The sequence below is a fragment of the Ambystoma mexicanum genome, chromosome 3q (genome assembly GCF_040938575.1).
Source record: "Ambystoma mexicanum isolate Mex_15411 chromosome 3q, UKY_AmexF1_1, whole genome shotgun sequence".
In the NCBI taxonomy this organism is placed as follows: Eukaryota; Metazoa; Chordata; class Amphibia; order Caudata; family Ambystomatidae; genus Ambystoma; species Ambystoma mexicanum.
In genome coordinates, this window is record NC_090926.1 from 374,878,317 (window position 1) to 374,890,894 (window position 12,578).

The 12,578-nt window shown below is 48.0% G+C and overlaps 1 protein-coding gene across 1 annotated transcript in view; it reads left to right on the forward strand.

Moving 5' to 3' along the window:
* The first annotated feature begins 1,348 nt into the window (after positions 1-1,348).
* Positions 1,349-12,578, forward strand: part of CCDC69 (coiled-coil domain containing 69) — a 284,855-nt gene continuing 273,625 nt past the window's right edge. Inside the window, exon 1 of the mRNA XM_069654005.1 lies at positions 1,349-1,516. Within this exon, the coding sequence (XP_069510106.1) occupies positions 1,466-1,516 (51 nt within the window). The 5' untranslated portion in view covers positions 1,349-1,465. The remainder of the gene's footprint in view (positions 1,517-12,578) is intronic.

The following is a 12,578-nucleotide window of genomic DNA, read 5'->3' on the forward strand; positions in this document are numbered from 1 at the left end:
TGCCGCCTGATACCCACAGCTGTCTTCTGTCTTGAACTCTGCCACAGTAGCTGCAAAGCATCCTAGAACAGACTTGATGCTGTCAAGCATCAAGAACATCTCAAGCACCTGGTTCATTGAGGTTCTGTACCAACTGGTCTTTCTCTGAAGGCCCTAGTGACATTTATGACCCCTTGCTGACTTGGTGCTGAAACCAAATAACCTTGAACAGTTAATGCTGATTGCTTTACCGACTACACTCCTGTCAGTATCCAGAGTGCTTTGTGAAACTGTCTGTCCTCTGTGTTCCTTTACAGGGTGGCCTGTATTTTGTAGTGTGCTAGAACTGTCTGTTGTAATAATAATAAAGTAGATATTTGTGTACAACCTTTACGGGACAGTCCCTTTTACCATTGGGTAATAATTGTATTTTTGCTGTGTAGCAACTAACCATGCCCTTGCAGAGATAAGTCTGCCGTTCCGTCCACGTAACCAGAATTGGACTTGGAGGTTTATAATTTGCTTGTGTTTCCAATCTGTTTGGATCCCTTCTGGTGTACTAGAGGTGTGGGGATGATTGATGGATTAGAAACCGATATTAAGCCCTGGACCACTGGTGCTCTGGAAGTTGATTCGTCGCAGGCACACTATTTGATTATCTGATTAGTAGTCTCCACAACTCCCTGGAACACTTGAGCACATCTCAAGCCATCACACATCCACATCATGACTTAATATAACTTCACAACCATATTGGTCAGTGCCTCTATGAAAATGTGCTGGCCAATAATGGAAGCTCTTTGATTGCGTTTTCTTCTGTTAAGAAACGACACACTATTCATGTATCCCAACGGCCACTTTCAGTCACCCTTATTTTTTCATTTGCCTGTATGTTGTGAGATAAGTTTGCATATTTTTGTCATTCTGCCTTTCTCTACTCTTCCCCTTTCACACTGTCCTTGGCCCTGTTCCCTTTTGCACCCCATTGATCACAGTCTGACTGCAAGAATACAGTTAATAAGCGCATATTTTCTCTGCGGTTGTTTTTGCCCATGTGCAAATGCGCATCCCTGCGAGCTTCCCACGCAACGTGCGCGATCTTCTGTAGGTAAGGGGACCTTCTGTCCCTGTCACTAAACTCAGCAGGCACACGCATCGTTAGGCTTGCAGGACTAGGGGACCTGTTATCTCTCCGAGGTTGAGGAAGTGCGCTTATTTGAACAACAATACACTACATTACTAACTGCGCTGCGAGCCACAGTTTGGCAACGAGTTGATGCAACCTTCTCTGAAGAGGAAATCCAGTTTCGCTTGCGCCGCTTGTCCCATACTTACGGCGCAGAAGTTCATGAGTTTGTCAGGTTCGGATGGGGGAGGTTACTCTTAAGCCAGACAGAGTTGGGAAGTCCATGAGGTGCAGTTGCGAGGGTGAGATGAAGGAGCTGCGCAGGTAAATAACGGACCCCCCTCCTCCTGGAAGCCCGGCATGGGGTGTAAGGGCAGCAAAATGGGGTGCTGCCTGCGACCACGGAGGAAGGTAACGGGCGGGAAATCCGCTGTTATTTCATTTGTTTCGCTCTCCGTGTTTTACTTTTTGCACAACATAAGGAAGCCCGCCTGGAGGGGGGATGGTTGCGGCGGTAGACGGGGGTAGATGGGGGAGGCGCAGGGGGGCTCTGTTGGGGGCTGCAGGAGAACCACTGGTTCCGGCTGGAACATCCTGCTCTGCGAAGGGGGGGGGGGGGGGTGTAAGACCCAATTGTGACACTGAAAAATGAGTTGGCTATTAAAAATATTTTCAGCGTAATATATTTGTCGAGGTGTTCAGGGGATGGGCGCAGACAGATACAAACGTCCGGCTTTGCCCGTTTGCAGCCTTGCCATACCCTTTTGGTGGTAGTACGAGTGCGTGCCAACAATAGCTGCAGCCCCCCCTGAAACCCCCTCTCCGCGTTCCCCGGTCCTCTGTTGAGTGCACTGCAAAAATAGCTAGAAGCATATTGACATCCGCTGGGTGACTGGAGTGCTCACTTGCTCACTTTTGTGCGTGACAGTGATAGCTGGCTTGCCCTTCCGTCTTGCTCTACGCAGCAGCAGCACGGTGGTGTCTGTCACTGGGTGTCACCTAACGGTAAAGGGGCTCCTTTCTTCTGGGTGCACGATGACAATAGGCGGCAGGGGCCCCTCTGCGAGTGCACAGCAGTTGAACACCCCTTGCATTCAACCTGCTTAGCGTATGACGTTACTGTGTGGAGGGCCACGTTCTCATGGTCGGTGCTGGGCATGACTCGCCCCAATGTGCGACCGCGGTTCCTGCAATGTGCATTTCTTCTCTTGAGTGCACGTGAAAAGGTGCGGGAGTGAACCCCTCGGTGACAAGCTGGGGGGTCCGCTGCTCCGTTTCAGTTCATATCAATAGTCCGCTTCCTCTTTAGCCACTTAAGATAATGGTAAAAATAGCCCGATTTTCACCCAGCTGCAGAGAAGGCAGCGCCTCACTTTCCTCGGTGTGGTGTAGCAGCAGGACAGACACATGTGATAAGACATTTATAACGCGCCTATGCACAAGTGTTTCAACAATCCACCGTACATATGTAATGGAGCAAATGTGGTTTAGTGTACCCCATTGTATCATAGGTCAGAATGCCAACACCCAAAATGGCTCCGGCTCCTTCCAGGCGCTCTCGCCCCGATAGGGTGTGACTATAGTGAACATTGAGGCCCAGTGGCTATTCCAGACTCCGCAACCTGTGGCTCTCCAGATGTTTGACTACGAATCCCACGATCCCTCAGCATTGACTATGTTGGGTGGTGCTGATGGTAGTTGTAGTGCAAAACCTTCATAGAGCCAAATGTTGCCGACCTTTGAGCTAGTACATTGTTGTTACTGCTTTTTTTTAGTACGTGGAGCTTGGGGGCGAGGGTTCGTCATGTGGTATTCCAGCATGGTGGCGGTGAACCTGGACCTGCAGGAGAACGCTTCGTGAAGATGCCAAGAACCGCACATTCTTCTGATGACACCAGAATTGCCATGTTCCTGTGGTATACGTTTTCCACACCATACCAGGCGCAATCACATTCAATGTCAAGGTGTGAGACCATCGTTAGCTGTTAGGCAGAATCCTGGGCAGTGCCCTTAGGGACCACTACACAAGATTAAGACTACAGGTGGTAGTACAATTTCACCTTTGGTACAAGCCTGTACTACACAGTTAGAGTGGTAGCAGTAGCGGAGCAGCCAGACTTATCTCAAGAGCAAATGAGCAGTAGTAGAGATTACACAAAGGACTACACTTACTGTGACTCAAGCAAACACTGACTCAAGGTTTTTGGTTAAAAAGTAAAAGTACATTTATTTTAAACCATCTGTTCGTAAAACACTTCACTTCTATCAATTTTAAAACCACACGTAAAATACACTACACACAACCAATTCACTTTGTGCTGTACAATTCAAGGTAAGTACCTTTTGGTTTTGACGGACCAGTGTTGTGAAACGAAGGCGTTACCGGGAGTACAGATGCGATCACTTTTTGACAGTAATGACAGTTCGGTCTTACTAAAAATACACGTACCCGCGGGAAGAAATGTTACCGGAGTTAAAAACACACTTAGCACATGAATCAACACAAAAGAGTTGGAAATAAAAATCATAGGCAATACTTTTGTCAAGGCCGATAGAATCAGAGGGCACTTTCCTACAAGTGAATAAAAGTCAATAGGCCTGCGCCAGTGTCAAGTGGAACAGGGTTCCTGTTGCTGAGGATCACACGGATAGTACAGTTCACGATTCAAGATTGCCAGGAGTACTTGGATATTGTCAAAAGAGGAAGCAAAAGTTATGAGGGGGAAGGAAGATAAGGACAAGCCTTTGGTGAGGAGTAAAGGGTTCACCCTAGTTGCTCGAAGTTGGACACAGTACCTTATTCTTTAAAGAAGCTGGTGCCACGGAAGTTGTTCCTGGTAGTTTCCTGCAGACTCATGGTTCCTGGAGCTTCAGTTGTGGAGACGAGAAGGAGAACGTCTGGAGCGATCTGCGCTACCCAGGGATGAAGCCAGCAGCAGCAACAGTGAATAAAAGGTGCACTCCTTTAAAACAGGAGAGGCTCTTCAGATGGCTATCCGGACCACTACAACAGTGTGCAGTGATTTTGACCACAAAGAGGATCCTCTGGCTGTGGAAGATGAGCTGGGTGACCCCACCAGGCTCAAGGGAAGAAGACTCCAGACTGGATCTTCTCTGGTAGTTGAAGGGTAGATGGCTCAGGACTGCAGCAGGGCTTCACCGGGACTCGGGGTTGCAGCAGCCGTCTTCTTCTCCGCTTCTCTTCGGTTCCTTGCAGTTAAAATGGCGACTCTGACTTCAGCCCAAGAGTCCTGCCTTTTATGCGAAAATCACCCATTCACAGAGCCTGGCTGTCAATCACACAGCAGGGGTTTGTCCGGCCCGGCCAATCACGACAAAGTGCAACTTGGGTTTCCAAGGATATCCTGTGAAGGGGGTGACTACACCCCTTCCTCACATTCAGCCCATTTATACACCCAGGTGCCAAGAGGAGGGCTTATACAAAAGACAGTGAACAAAGAAGGCAAACCTGGTTTGCTGCACAAAGTAAAACATAAGAAGGACTTTAACAAAAAGAAATGGCGAATAAACCCGACCGGAGCCAAAAGAAAGAGTATTTGGTCAAGCGAGTTCATGTTCGAGGCTAATATAATAGCCTGGAACAATACCACGTTTATATAGAATAATCGCGGTAGAAAAATTAGGGTAGATACCACTGCCACCAGCCATGTCTAAATGTCAAAAGAGCAAAACAAAGCTCAGAGAGGCACAGACAACAAGGGATAGGATTTAACCCTTTCCAGGAATCCATGTAAGATGGGGTGTACTGGGTCTGCAGTTTTAAATGACTACATAAAGTAAATGACACTTTACCTGTTTCTGGGAGATAGTAGTCAGCCCCAGACAAATTGAGTCAGTGGGAAGTCTCAAAGATAACCCTATGTCACTGCACTGAAGATGCTTTGTAACACACACACAAAGTGGGGCTCATGGAGTGGTGTGCTCCAGAGCCCAAGATCACACAAACAGTGGGAATACACATGGCAAAACACATGTAAGAGTGGGAAAAAAGGCTCACACTCCTACCAGGTGGAAAAATAAACTCCAGAAATACAGTATAGCTGCTGGGGGACTCACTAGGTGAGGGAAATGAGCCATAGAATGAGTATTCTCCCTAACATTAGCCTCGTCAATGGTTGTTAAAAGTCAGGTCCTCAAGAGCTACATCCGCTTCCATGTTTGTTTTTGGGCTGTCCACACAAAGTACATTTGAAATAGTGACTTAACTTACCATAATATTTTATTAACTGCTTCTTGCTGGAATGACCAGGCTTCTAATATTTTATAAAGTGCTTCTTGTTGGAATGCTCCCACTTCCATGTGCTAGAATAGCTATTATTGTTATTGTTACCTGCTGAATGGGACTAAATGTATAATTGACCTCGAATAGATGAAAGGCTGAGCTGACCATGCCAGGTTTTGGACTTCCCCAAGTGCAGCTGTTCCCCATGTCCCAGGCGAGCGCTTAACCCAGGAGTATACACCAGTACCAGGGGTGTTAATTATACAGCCTGTGGTGAAAACCTGGCGTGGTTGGGCATCTGAAGAACTGCATTGGGCACCTGCTATTTTCGGGGTTCGGGTGTGTGGTAGGGAGTAGCTGGGTCAGGGTTTAAGTGGCACTGGCCATTGCAGCCAGGCCCAGGCATGATCATCGTATTTACCCACCTGCATCCACTGATCCTTTTTTCTGCAAGCATTGACAGAATTCTACAGTGGGTCCCCATAGTAGATCCGTGTGGGGCATATCCAGGGTAGAACATCCCAGAGTAAGCCCAACTGTCCTCGTGGTATTGCTCAGGCTAAAATGGACGGCATTCCCTCTGTCTTCATAATGGGGCTTTGTGTGGTGTGACCGAAGCAAGGCCTTGAATGCTATCGCAAGCCCCCAGAGTACGCGTCTGGGAAATTGGAGATATTTCGGCCAAAACCTTCATTTTTTTTTAAAGAAGAAATGTGATGGTTATAGTGAATGGGGCCGTTGATCTAGACGGAGGGTGGGCATGTGTTTCAAGCTGTGAGACTGATCTCCAATTAGTTTATTTGCGTTTCAGGATTTTAGCTTAGTACCCGATTAATGGAAGCTATTTCTCAATGAGTGAGATTGGTACTCACACCTGATGGATAAGACCACCCCAAGGTGTGCGTTTCAGCCAGTGGTCGAAGTTGACGGGAGTGGGTGGGGGTGGTGCTCCTCCACTTTTTAAAATTAAGTTTTACTGCTCCTTTTATTTCAAACAGTAACCGTTCTGGAAAGGTTTCTTTTTCAAATAAACGTGTAGGAAGAAGTTGAAACTTGCACTTCAGTGTACTGCACGGGTCCAGTCCTAAAAATTAAAGTGGGGGTACTCCTCCGCAAACGCAATGGGATGCGACGGTGCCAGAAATGAGCATATCAAGGTGAAATGTGCACATTTCATTAAATTGGGTTTCCATAACCACCCAAATTACACAGGACGAATGGCATTTGCCTTTCACAAAATCAACACACACACAAAACCAAGAGAGGATATTTTCTTCTAATAGTGTTTTTGAAAACGTCAAAAGGTGTGCATGTTTTAAACTCCAAGAACCAATACAAACGTTTTCCCTGGGTCTTGCAGTACCCAAATGGCACATTTCACCTTTAGTTGTTTGCTACTTTTTATCAGGTTATATAGTGCAGTGGTGAAGTGTCCGGCCTACAAATCTGACCACTGTGGTTTGATCCCTGAGGTCATCTTTAATTCATGAAGTCAAAGAGGAAATTCAGGCTTTCTCAATTTAGCCTTGGGGGTGGGGGTGGGAGGGAACTGAGTCCACACTCTGAATAAAGTGGGTGGACCCTCGGTGGACCCAGGGTGGATCCGCCCCCCCCTCATCACCCCCATGTGGACCCTCAATTTGTGCCCTGCTGCACTGAATGCTCCCGTAAACAGCAGGCGCGTTTGTTTAGGGGTTTGTATAACGCGTGGGTGGGGGCGTGGCGATGGGGTTTGTAGGCAGCGGGGGCAGGCCAGCAGGGAACGTATATACATTACTTCTTTTTGTACACTTCGACCACTGGTTTCAGCCCAAACGAGTAAACTTTGTTAAAATGTGGGCGACCAACTAGTGCAGTCAGAGACCGCGCAGCATGGGTGTAATTTTAGAGGGCGACAGTGGTGTTTGTCCCCCTCAACTTTCATGGCACACTATTTTGTCCCCATTCATTTGGCTGGGGCACCTTTTCTTCAGATGTCATGTCCCCGCCAACATTTTCAGCAAAGTTACTCCACTGCCGCGCAGTGAGTGAGACCGGCTTAATGAGTTACACTGGCACTGTGAGATGCATCACACTCTCAATGGTAGATGTGTGTGCAGGAAAACGTGTAGTATCACACTATGCACCCTAGGCCTTTTAAATGGAGTCGGGCAGTTCAATCAACAAACAACACTTCCATGATGCATGGAATGTAAAGTGTGTGACAAGCACTTGTCTGCGGTTCTTTCAGATGGAATACTGCTTTCTTGTACATGTAAACTCTAGTTGCAGTTTTCTCTCCGCAGAAATTGAAGTTGGCAGAAAAGAGAAAACATATTTTTCTGTGTATTTGTTCTTCGAGGTGAAAATCACATACACACGGCGCACAACTGCGCTTCCCTCTTCCTGTGCATTGCACACATGCCGCCTCTAGGTCATGTACATACATGTACAACGTTCGCCCTGCTGCCACTTTTAGAGGCAGTGTGGTGACTACAGTACATAGGGGCAGCCTGGGAAGGGGTGGAGATGCACGTGATTCCCAGTGGAGCCCAGCACTGGCTTCTTAAGAGGGGTCATGACTTCACAACACCAGTGGGACCTCTAACCGAACCATGCAGGTTGCGCCTGGCTCACAGGGTGGTGCAGGGTTGGCCCCTGCTGGAAACTGTTTGGCTCCTGCTTCTAGCTTAGCACGTTCTGATTAACTTGATACTAAGAGCTACCAGGAGCTACTTCGGACCTGGTGCCAGATATTAACTGTGCAGGTTTGGGGCTGTGTATCAAGGCCACATCCAGCGAATGGTTAAGGCATAATGGGAACATGTGGAATGGATAGCATGTAGAGTTTGCATCTCATGTGCCAGGAAGATTTGTGGGGCTTCTGTCTGCCCAAGGGTAACCCCCTCATACTGTGTGGTACCTGATATCCCGCTAGGTCTGTGCTCAATAAATACGCTAATATTAGTAACTCAGTTGGGACCATAAGAATTTAAGTCAAATCTCACTTGACAATGTGAAGGGGCCAGGGTCGGACTGGGGCATAAAATTGTCTCGGGCACCAGTGAAAAAGTGGCCCACGGTTGCAAATGGCTATTCATTCCTTTTGTGACAGACTGTTTGAAGAGTACTCAACGGGGAGTTTTTGTTGATAAACTGTGATGCAGATCGTGCATTTTAAAGAATATGTGTATTCAGCAACACTCGTCAAAACTACTATCCGCATAGTGAAGTAACTCCTCAAACGGGCCCACAGTGGCCAAAAAACGGGCCCACTTTGACCAAAAAAACAGGCCCACGCCAGCATTTTGCGTTTTTGGTTCGGGCATTGCCCTATCGCCCAGTCCGAGCCTGCAAAGGGGTCACCAAGCAATTTCACCTCCAGAACAGGCCTAAGGTGGCCAACTGTCCCGTATTTTGTGGGACTGTCCCGTTTTGGAGGACTTTGTCCCGCAATAGGCGGGAGAGTCCTGCCTCCGTTCACTTAGCAGTGTCAACCCAGACTCCTGTGTATGCCTGCAGAGCGAGCTGCTGCCGCCACTCTTCAAATCGTGCTCTTAACGCACTGACAACTGGCTTAATTACAATGCTAATGCTTTTTCATGGGGTTGTGATGGTCACGTTTACAGTTAAAAACGTGACCATCACCCACCCAAGGACCAACCATTACCATTGCAATTGCCCCAGTGTTTGAGCATTTAAAGCCATTCACCAATTGTTTAAATAAAAATAGGGATGGGAAAAAGGTGACATCCTTTCCGCCATGTGTGTGCAAGTGATATGATATGATATGGCATTTATAACGGGTCTATATACAAGTATTTCAATTCCCACAAAGTCCCACAAAATAATTTTAGAAAGTTATCCACCCTAGAACGGGCACTTTGGGGAGTTGTGGTCTTATAATGGTCCTTCTCTGGGCCATAGCACCCAGAAGCCCAGCAAATAGCCTGCAGTGCATTGATGCTAGCTCATGCTGCATTGTCTCAAATCTCTGAGAACCCCGTTGGTGCCATATAAAACAGCAACAAGCACACATGCTTCCTCGCCGTTCGCTTTGAGCTAGAGGGAGTTTGGTTCTCCTGTCCTTGTGCACTCTATTTGAGGGTCTGTTGATGAAAGGTGATTCAGCAACTGTCAAAATCTGGCTTTTCATGAATGATTGCTATGAATCAGTGCATACCCTATGTGTATAACTACTCTATGTAAAGACATGGCATCTATTTAAAAACCTTCTGCCACAGATTCCAAGATGGTACCCGGCAGCGTCTAGATGTTCTTCCCGGGGCTCCCCCGAGCATTCACCTTAAGCTATGGTGAAAAGATATTGCCAACCCTTGATTGATGTGTGCATAATGGGGAAGATTGGGGTGTCTGTGAAGGAAGGTTGAAGACAGTAGGCTAATCAGTGCTGAGGCGAAGGCATCCTGTTGCGGATAGAAGGGGTGTGGCACTGCCTACTTTCGGCCGTTTGGGCAGGGAAAGAGCAGAGACTGCTGCGGCGGTGAATGTCAGAGGACTTCTTTTTTGGCTAAACCAAGCATCTTGGATGGTGTGGAGGTTTGGATCTGTCGCAGCTCCTGGGGCCCGACGGAAAGATGACTGACTAGTGAGTGTTACAGGGTGCTGGGGCTCCCGTCAGGATGGTTGTGCCCCTCAGTGTGGGGCGGCCCGGTGGGCCCATGGCGCGCGGGCACGCAGCGCCGTGAAGGAACACATATACATGGCTTTAGTGCCTCACTGTAACTGCCGAGCGGGAAACGGCTCAGCACCTCTATTAGTGTGGCACATGTGGCCCCATCATGTGACTGTGCACGAGCCACGGCGCTCGTGCTCATGTTAAAACATCCCATCCCAAGGGTAAAGGCAAATAAATGATTAACGTTTAAGATGGCATGTGTTACAACAACTGCTAACGCTCACGCTGACTTCGGAGCACAGATATACACATTCTAAGTAAGGCCTGCTACTGCATTACCAGGGGTTGGACAGTTAAGTTCATTGTCTCGTGAAGGGTGATGCTAACTCCTTTTTCCGCGTGCAGTTCTCGCCAACATTCATGTCAAGCTGGCCTGCCGGGACTACTTTACACACATATTACTTTTGCGGTGTCACTGTATTACCAACATACTTCTTTGGTCTGGTGTACACTTAGGCACATACATACATTGGGGTTTAACACACGTACGGGGCTTTGTTACTACAAACTTTATTAGTCCAATATGGAAGTGTGGATGGCTCCACTGGCCAGAAAATCTGCACCGGTGATACCAGGGTGTAAAGCACCGGAGGGGAGCATCTGTACTCCTGCTCTCTATATGGGAGAGGAGAGGCACAGAGCACCCCAGCCAAGATTCTCTATTATTGTTATTGTGGTCAAGCTACCAAGGCCTAGCTCTCAGGAGGTGATGCAGGCTGGTTCTTAAGTACAGTGTGGTCCCCAAGCACCCACAAAGGAATGTCCACAAACTATGTTAGTGAAAACATAGTCTTTCTATAAATAATGTTTTGATTATGTACACATACAATAACACACTTTGTGCTTTGACAATTCTAAAATGGTAAATATATACAGTCTCAATGTGGTATCACAATTACTCTTGATTCCATTAAAATGCATCAACTGTACTCAGTTCAAATGTCGTAATCAGTTAATAAAGTGAACCAATAATAGACATAGGAGGAAAGCAGGTTGGTTAAAACAATAGGCAGAATACTGGCCCCGTTACCTAGACACAGTTCTGTGTGAGGATCCCCCCACCTGGCCAACCTGTTATTAAAGATTTAATACAAGCCCAGTCCATGCATTGTTTGTCTGAGTCTTATTTCCCCCTAGAAAGGTTCTACCACCCCAATGTACATGGACTAGCAGAGTTCGACGTCGGGTCGTCGACAGATCCTTCTTGAGCGGCTCCCTTTAAGGCAGGAGCCACGGATCGTCGAGATCCCACGAGGAAAAAGGGTGAACATTTTCGTTGCGGCAGCAGCTTCGGTTCCTTTAGTCCTCGTTGACAATCGGTCAAAAACGTCCTGCAAGCTGAGGCGTGCGGTGCACCTCGACGACGAGTGTTTGTTGCCGCAAGGAGTCAATGAAGAACTTTGCCCCAGGAAGGGCATCGAGTAGTCAGCGTCTGTGCGGTCTTCGTGTGGCGGGAAACCCATCGGTGGATTCTCCTCGGTCTTCAGCGGCCTTGACTTTCTCTGGCAGGATGAAAGCGGTGGACGATGATGAGTAAGGGAGTCCTTGTTTCAATGTTCTTAGGCAAGGGAGCACTGCGGCTCTGGCCGGCGACGGTGGTCGTCGATGTTGATCGACTTCAATGTCTGGGCGCTTCGCTTTGTGATTGCACGGTGGTCCCTGTCTCCAGTTGGCAGCCTTTCGAGGGTCTGATGTCCAGGGAGCTTTGGCAAAGATCAGCTGGTAAACGATGGGCCCTCGTAGCTCGGGAAGAGGTCTCCTAACCAGGTCCTCTCTTGGATCAGTACCTTGACAGTCACGCAGCTTTCAGCTTAGCAAAGGACAGCAGCAGCAATGCTTCTTCTTCCAGTGGGCTTCAAGGTTAAGCATCAAGTATCAACTTCAGCTTCTGAATGATTTCCATCAGTGAGAGGCTCCCCGATATACTGTTGATCTCCCTTTCACTCTGCTGGGTCACACTCAGGCAACCAATCATTCAGAAGGGCATTTAGGCAGTCAGCCAGCCAATCAGGCTCACAGTGCATTCAGGCCATTCTTCTCCATCCAGACACTCGCAACACGGTATGTGGATTTGGACAAGCACTCTGCCATTCAGCACTCCACACTGCATTCATACCAGTTTCGGGCAGGGCTGTCTCAATCATTGTGTCAACCACCAGATAGTAGACACCCATAATATGAAATGCGTATTCATCACACACTCCATTCACCCAGGTCCCACCCCACGGGCGTACCCACAACATACCGTCATTGGGAAGGCGACTTCCCCCACACTACCATATGTGGAACTTCCACCCAACAGCCAGTTAGGGGGAAGAGACAGAGTCAGGGCTTCCCGGGAGAAAGTAAAAGGCAATAGAAAGCAACAGGGGCCATCTTGGTTCCTATCACTGGCAGGGCCTGGGTATCCCAAACACCTGTCAAATCCAGCATGGAGCTGCCACCAGCTCATACCCTGCTCTGTGGGCCACACACAGGTGCCCAAAAACATACACTAGGAGTACAGTGTTAACACAGTTCAGTTTTATATCAGCTTCCTCCGACTCACCGGC